At 43.7% G+C, this 7,928-nt stretch overlaps 1 protein-coding gene across 2 annotated transcripts; it reads right to left on the bottom strand.

Annotated features, from left to right (window-relative positions):
* Positions 1 to 366: 366 nt before the first annotated feature.
* LOC111958260 (coiled-coil domain-containing protein 157-like) lies at positions 367 to 5,622 on the bottom strand. Of its 2 annotated transcripts, XM_023979496.2 has the most exons (6): positions 4,948 to 5,622; positions 4,737 to 4,814; positions 4,452 to 4,621; positions 4,103 to 4,279; positions 2,408 to 2,505; positions 367 to 2,192 (listed from the first exon to the last, which is right to left on the bottom strand). In XM_023979496.2, the coding sequence occupies exons 2-6, from the start codon at positions 4,807 to 4,809 to the stop codon at positions 2,159 to 2,161; spliced, it is 552 nt and encodes a 183-aa protein (XP_023835264.1). In that variant the 5' UTR covers positions 4,810 to 4,814; positions 4,948 to 5,622; the 3' UTR covers positions 367 to 2,158. The 2 variants fall into 2 exon arrangements, with proteins under 2 accessions (XP_023835264.1, XP_070293166.1); XM_070437065.1 differs by lacking the exons at positions 367 to 2,192; positions 2,408 to 2,505 and adding an exon at positions 3,743 to 3,901.
* Between the last annotated feature and the right edge of the window lie 2,306 nt (positions 5,623 to 7,928).

The raw sequence follows: 7,928 nt of genomic DNA, 5'->3' as shown, positions 1-7,928 counted from the left end.
TTCAGGTATTTTTTCTCCTCTATCCAAGTAGTTTTCCCTGTTATAATCTCAGTATTTACTCATAGGATATTATATCGTAAATGATTATATAACATTCAATTGATTTGAACAACAGATATAACCTTTGAAATAATCTAATGTTGGTGGATGCGGGGATACCAAAAATATTCAATGGATTTTTGTACAACTTTGCACATTGTTTAAGTTTCTAACTGCAAATGACTGTATGTGTCCTTCTTCCACCGTCTCTGTTTTTCCTGTGGGGGCAAGTTGCAGGTGTTGACACTGGTGCTTTTGGCAAGCTGAACATTTCTTCACCTCTGAGTTAGTCTTTGTCTTTTGTGTATCAGTAAGCACAGTGCGATATGAGGTCTGACTGTACCTATGTACTCTATACTTTCACATCCAAATGTATTTTTGTTGTATAGTCTAAAATAAGTTGTTATTTTGTGACAAATAAATGTTTTGAAGCAGCGTTCTGAATATTGTTATTTTTACAGGGTAGCATACTATTAAAATAACTAAATTGATTATACAATGCTCCATTTTACATTTTCAGATAAATACTGTGTGTCTGCCATATTTTGTTTTTATACTCCATGCAACAATTAACAATTAGGCTAAATCAGTCTGTCAATCATGAGACAAGCATACCATAGACAATACATTCATTATCTATGGGGGGGGGGACACATCTCAATTACATGCTTGAGGGATGACACAGCTGTATAATTGGCTCAACTGAAAGACTGAACTCTGAGGTCCAAGGTTAGACTTGATCAAGCAAGTTTGTCACTGAGGAGAAGGATTTGTGAGTTAATGGGCTAAGAAATTATTGATTTCATTAGTACATCTGCATTCCGCAAATACTTCAGTATCTAGGTATATCCCTGAAAATGAAACCCACTATTGTGCTACCTCTGAACTCATGCAGAACCATTTGAACAGGCATGAACAATAATATGGGCTTGAATTGCATACAAAGAGTGCTCTCCTTCTGTTAGTTTCAGGTGTAGTCAATATCCAGTCTGGATCTATGGGGCTTTTCACAGGTATCTCCATGACTACAACCCACCTTCAGAAGAGTCATTTGGCATTTCTAGTGCAAAGGAAATACAAACAAAGGACAAGAATATTGCACCCTAATGTGCCATGGGAAGCATACTTCACAATGAATTGGTTGGTCTACCACCAAGTATACTCCTCAATAGGTGAAGGGTTGGATTGACAGGAGGAAACCCACACAAGATGTCATGCTCTGATCATCAATGTTGCCATAGGAACTTGCCCCTCCCTCATCAGAGTACTCTGTAAGTCATTAGACACGTCTGCATTCGTGGCATTGTGTTGGTGACACAATAGTAGAGCCTTTAGAAGACCACACACTTAGCTAAACACACACACACCATGGCTTGTCTTTTACCTGGCCTCTCCCTTTTCCAGACTGATCATTTTAAGACACTTATTTTTAGTGTGTGTTTGTGCATGACCACATTCTTTATGAGTTTAAATAACGAATGTGCTTTGATAGGCTCGTTATGCTCAGTCTTATTGCTTTACCTTCTAAACTAGGTAAAACTGTTTCACTATCCCCTGGGGATAATTTTGCTAAATGCATGAAGTCAACAAATGCACATTTGCAATCCAAAGTAGCAAAGTGATTAACACAACAGTTCAAGAAAGAAAAAACATGATACCACAGTTTGTGAATGAATCAAATTCATTTTCAATTAAATAGCATCTTCAAGCCAGCTCAATGTTGCCAAGATCCTGAACTCTAACTGTTCTGCATCTGCCTCAGCTGATACACAAACTACTATGTGTACGAGCTACAATGCAATGCCTTACTGCAGTCTCCTGATGGAGAAGCCTGACATGTACTTCTAACAGCCTCTTTCTGCCTCAGCCTCTTTCAGCATTACTATGCTCCAAAAATTGTCAACATGAGGTTGAACACCCAGTGCTGGATTTATTTATTCCTCTGGAGATTGCCAACAGAGCATGTTCGGGACGCCTGGCGTATCTTTGCGCTGGTGTCTGTGGAGAGCCGTAGGGTCCGCTGGTGCACCAGAGCTGTAGAGAAGGTGGCAGAGACGTGATCCCAAGGCCCCATCACCACAGGGATGGAATCCCCTTTGTCTGCTCCCTTCCTCCGCAATCAATGTTTCAACACTCCTGCACTGGAGGTCTGTCTGGGATGGGCGAAATGAGAGAAAAGATGAGTCATAAATACATTCATAAATGATGCATTTATGAAAACACTACTAGAATTAAAACACTACATGCTAAGGTAAGATTCCATTTTTTGTAGTCCCCAAGAAAAACGGTTGGCCAAGCAAAACGGTTGACTGCTGTATTACCTGCAGTATACATAAATGTACATGTTCTTTCTGTGTTGTTGACTTACAGAGGGCTGTGTTGTACGTAGGGGGTGGGATTTAGCTGTCTCTCTCTGGGAGTGTCAGGCAGAGACTGGGAGAATCCAAAGCTGCTGAGAGAGGTTGTCTGTAAGAGATAACAATATGTTTTGTATTTTACAACTGTCGTTATCATTGTTCAGGTGTAGTCGATAGATAAAACATGCAGTACAGATGTAGGATCTTAATTTGCAACAGCAGAAAAATAATCCTGCAGCAACAGGAAATGTGAATTATTATGTGGATTATAATGAATGGATATTTTTTGTAGGGGTTGATACATTTTTCATTGGGGCAAATCAAGTCTGACATTTTAAAGGGGAAATTACAAACTTTAGAAGCCTAGTTAAACCTAGAATACACTACAAGATTGCATTTCCGGCTCTGCAGGAAAATTCTCAGCAACAAAATAGTGATCAAATTAAGATCCTACATCTGTAGTTCTCCAGCAGCAGTATTGAAGTTTTATTCCCCCCTTGAAGTATTATCCCCGCATTGTGTCAAGAAGCAGTGCGGCTTGGTTGGGTTCTGTTTCGGAGGATACACGGCTCTCGACCTTCGCCTCTCCCAAGTCCTTACGGGAGTTGTAGCGATGAGACAAGACTGTAACTACTAATTGGATACCACGAAATTGGGGAGAGAAAGGGATAAAAACAATTTAAGAATGATGGAGGCGAGTGTGTTTTTGGGGAGCTTCAATGCTGCAGAATGTTTTAGTACCCTTCCCCAGGTCTGTGCCTCGACACAATCCTTTCTATGAGCTTTACGGACAATTTCTCGACCTTATGGCTTGGTTTTTGCTCTGACATGCACTGTCAACTGTGGGACCTTATATAGAAAGGTGTGTGCCTTTCCAAATCATGTCCAATCAATTGAATTTACAACGGTGGACTCCAATCAAGTTTTAGAAACATCTCAAGGATGATTAATGAAAACAGGATGCACCTGAGCTCAATTCCGAGTCTCTTATTTTTAATAGATTTGCTAAAATTTCTTTAAACCTGTTTTTGCTTTGTCATTATGGGGTATTGTGTGTAGATTGCTGAGGAAAATGTTTTATTTAATACATTTTAGAATAAGGTGGTAAAGTAACAAAATGTGGAAAAAGTCAAGGGGTCTGAATACTTTCCAAATGCACTGGAGTTGTAACCAGGTCTATGCTTGCAATACTGGTATTTCTATTTGAAACCATATGTAAGTAAACCCACATTAACAAACAATACAAATGTCAAACAGGTTGTACAAGTAAAGTCAACATTGTGGTTAACACGGAAAATGCTCTGAGTTATTTAGGGAAGTGATCTTACTCTGTGGAGGTCCCTGAGTCAGTGGGTTGAGCTCTGGGAATGCCACCAGCAGCCTCTCCCTCTGGGCTAACTCCTGCACCTCTCCTCTCAGCTGATCCAAACTGTCTTTCAGCTTGCCCACATGACTCTACAATCTCTGCTTCTCCTTCTGAAGCTCAGACCACAAGGCCTCAGGGACTGCGGAGGCAAGGCCGTTAGTTACACACACATTATTGTTCTTTGAAAATGAAATAGGATCATATTTATATACTGTATCTGCTATGCTGAAGTACGGCTCTGCCTAACGTATGCAAGCAGCACTATAAAATCAACTATAACGTGAAACATTTCATTGTGCTTAATATTGTGTTGAGTCACATCTGTCTGGTAGTAATGTACCTGTTCTTGGGTGAGCTGGGTTTTAAGTTGGTCCTTCTCCTCTGAGATGTGTGTCAGTCTATCCTGTAGGCCTGTCTGTGTGTCCTCAGTCTCCCCCAACTGTCCTTGAAGCTCCTCACACTCCTGGTCCAGAGCATCCACTCTCTCCAATAGAGACATCTGCTTGGCCTGCAGTGACTGTTGAAGACACAGAGTGAGACTGTGCAGTAATAAGTCACGTAAAACAGGATCACGATCAGAGTTTTTAGATGTGGCCTTTAACACATTTACTAGTACTGCCCCAGGTCTGGTTTTAAAGACTCATCTGCCCCCATGAGTAACCTACCCCATACATGGCTGTTATACTGACCTCCTGTTGGTGACATGCATTCTGGTACTTGGAGTTCTCTTTGTCAAGTAAGAGCTGAGTACTGGACAGTTGAACCTCCAGTTTTTGTGTCTTTTCCTCTAGTTTATTCCGTGCCTCTTCCTCTACCTGCAAGGCCTTCACTTCCTGATGTAGCTTATCTCTCTCACACTCTGACAAAGAAAGGACAAGGTTCCACATATTTTCTGTTCACAACAATGAGATAACTTGGGCTGTCTCCTTCTGCTCCTAAAACATCAGACTTGGGGTGGGGGTGTACGTCCTTACTGAGTTTGTGTAACCTTTCTTGTTGCAAACTAATCTCTGCCTTCAGTTTGGAGTTGCTATCCTCCTGGGACATGGAGCCTAAAATGGACAGATATACAGTATATTGTGAATAAAATGAAAGCATATTTACTATTGAAATGTTACAATATTTCGTCCCCTTTCAAATATATTGTTGTCAGCAAGGTTTCCTCTGAGTGCAACTGTACCTCACCTCAGCTACTCATGTTCGTCCTGCAGTCTCCTTCCTGGATGCCTGGGCCTCCTACAGTCTTGCTTGGTCCTTTGCCCATTTACGCTTCAGTTTCTCCTGTGCCCTCCCCCAGCTGAGCCCTGCACCTTCAGCAGATGCTGAAGCCAGACCTTTCCCACCTGACCTGCTGCTCTGTGGACCACTGGGACACATCTCCTACAGTCAGACGGCCCTGCTCCATGGTGTCATCCACAGCCACCAGGAGGCGCTGCAGAGAGGTGGGAAGGAGGCACTGCAGCGAGGGCCTTCCCACCTTCCCACCTCTCAATCACCAGTCTCCCTCAGGCTGGACTGGACCTGAGCACAGGCATCACAGGGGACAAGGGAGGACTCTACTGTCTGGCAACTTACATTATGAGTGTCTGTGGATATAGGGGAAAGGCAAGAGGGGATGATGCTTGCTGTTCTGCGAGTAGGACAGGAGGGGCCGCCATTTGCTATTTTCTGTGGAGGACATGGAGTGCTTGCTGTTGTTCTTGAAGTACAGTGCTGAGACACTACGGATGGAGACTGTGGACAAATATCCCTTTTTGTGGTCAGGAGTGAGGATGCTAAAGAGAAAGTGGTGTTTTCCTCACACTTTGGAGTTTTGATCAATTCTTGAATATCTTGCTTCATGCTCTGAATAAGAGGAGGGAACAACATGGTCATAAAATATACATTTTATGTGAAAAAAAAACAACAAAAAAACACCAGGAGCGCTTTAAAAACTCACTCTGGTTGCCAATCTGGATAAAGTTATTCCAATAGTGTCCAACTACAAGGCCAATTGATACACATGGAGCTGTTTGCTTCATGTTTTCTTTTTGTCCAAAACTTCAACTACTCTGCATATGCACTGAAACTTTGCAGCAGGAGTAGTAATCTAGGGAAAATAAATGGATTACAGTCATGTATCGTTAATTTCCAACTATTCTCTAGCTACGGGTGGGTCTAATCCTGAATGCAAATTGGTTAAATCCGCATTCCAGCTGGTGTCTATTCCACAATTTACCAAGGGCTAATCTATGAAGTTAAAAATGACTATTTACTCTGTTCCATCTGACTGCACAATCCACTGGCTCATCATTTGTATAAACCTTGCTGTCTGTCTCGCCGACATTTGCAAAATTGTTTCAATATTCAAATTCGATCTCCAGCCGTCCCAACGAGTTGGGAGAAGACAGACAGGCAGGCAGCGTTTCTCAGCGGGTCGAAATCATGAAACAGCGGGATTCATTTTTATGGATATATATACAAAGAAATGTAAATTGAAAAAAGGTCAAACGAAACGAAGTGCAGCTAGTTTGCAGTCTTTCCAGCTTCAGTTGCTCTAAATAACGGTGTCCTGACAAATGAGCACATTTTCTATGAGACGAAATCGCGCCTCATTAGCTCATTGTTATGGATGTTTCCAAATAAAAGTCACTACAAAACAGCGTAAACAAATGCAAATGTAGCTACTTTGCTGTTATTCTGAATGCACTTTTTGACATGACTAAATTAGCCGTAGTTGGCTAGTTAGAAGGCAAAGGAAAATAACGTTGCCAGCTAGTATGGCAATGGAACATTTAGAACGAACGACTGGGTCTCGTCCATAGATACAGAACAAAAATACTGGGTCGCGTCTCTGGCAACCGAATCTTTTAAGGGGGGGGGGGGGTTAGAAGGATTACTTTATCCTATCTTAGGTATTCCTTAAAGAGGTGGGATTTTCAGGTGTCTCCGGAAGGTGGTGATTGACTCGCTGACCTGGCGTCGTGAGGGAGTTTGTTCCACATTGGGGTGCCAGAGCAGCGAACAGTTTTGACTGGGCTGAGCGGGAACTGTACTTCCTCAGAGGGTAGGGAGGCGAGCAGGCCAGAGGTGGATGAACGCAGTGCCCTTGTTTGGGTGTAGGGCTGATCAGAGCCTGAAGGTACGGAGGTGCCGTTCTCCTCACAGCTCCGTAGGCAAGCACCATGGTTTGTAACTCCTCCGACGCCAGGTCAGCGGAGTCAATCACCACCTTCCGGAGACACCTGAAACCCCCCTCTTTAAGGAATACCTAGGATAGGATAAAGTAATCCTTCTAACCCCTCCCCCTTAAAAGAGTTAGATGCACTATTGTAAAGTGGTTGTTCCCCTGGATATCATAAGGTGAATGCACAATTTGTAAGTCGCTCTGGATAAGAGCGTCTGCTAAATGACTTAAATGTAAATGTAATGTAACGGATGCGAGCTTCAACTGGAAGCCAGTGGAGAGCGGAGGAGCGGGGTGACGTGAGAGAACTTGGGAAATTGAACACCAGACGGGCTGCGGCGCTGGATGAGTTGTAGGGGTTTAATGGCACAGGCAGGGAGCCAGCCAACAGCGAGTTGCAGTAATCCAGACGGGAGATGACAAGTGCCTGGATTAGGACCTGCGCGCTTCCTGCGTGAGGCAGGGTCGTACTCTGCGAATGTTGTGAGCATGAACCTACAGGAACGGGTCACCGCTGGATGTTAGTTGAGAACGACAGGTGTGTCCAGGATCACGCCAAGGTTCTTAGCATCTGGGAGGAGGACAATGGAGTTGTCAACCGTGATGGCGAGATCATGGAACGGGCAGTCCTTCCCCGGGAGGAAGAGCAGCTCCGTCTTGCCGAGGTTCAGCTTGAGTGGTGATCGTCATCCACACTGATATGTCTGCCAGACATGCAGAGATGCGATTCACCACCTGGTTATCAGAGGGGGAAAGGAGAAGATTAATTGTGTGTCGTCTGCATAGCAATGATAGGAGAGACATGTGAGGATATGACAGAGCCAAGTGATCTGGTGTATAGCGAGAATAGGGAGGGCTAGAACAGAGCCCTGGGGGACACCAGTGGTGAGAGCACGTGGTGCGGAGACAGATTCTCGCCACGCCACCTGGTAGGAGCGACCTGTCGGTAGGACGCAATCAAGCGTGGGCGCGCCGGAGATGCCCAGCTCGAGAGGGTGGA

The sequence above is a fragment of the Salvelinus sp. IW2-2015 genome, linkage group LG33 (assembly GCF_002910315.2).
Source record: "Salvelinus sp. IW2-2015 linkage group LG33, ASM291031v2, whole genome shotgun sequence".
NCBI classification, from domain to species: Eukaryota; Metazoa; Chordata; class Actinopteri; order Salmoniformes; family Salmonidae; genus Salvelinus; species Salvelinus sp. IW2-2015.
This window is presented reverse-complemented; position numbering and strand designations above follow the sequence as displayed.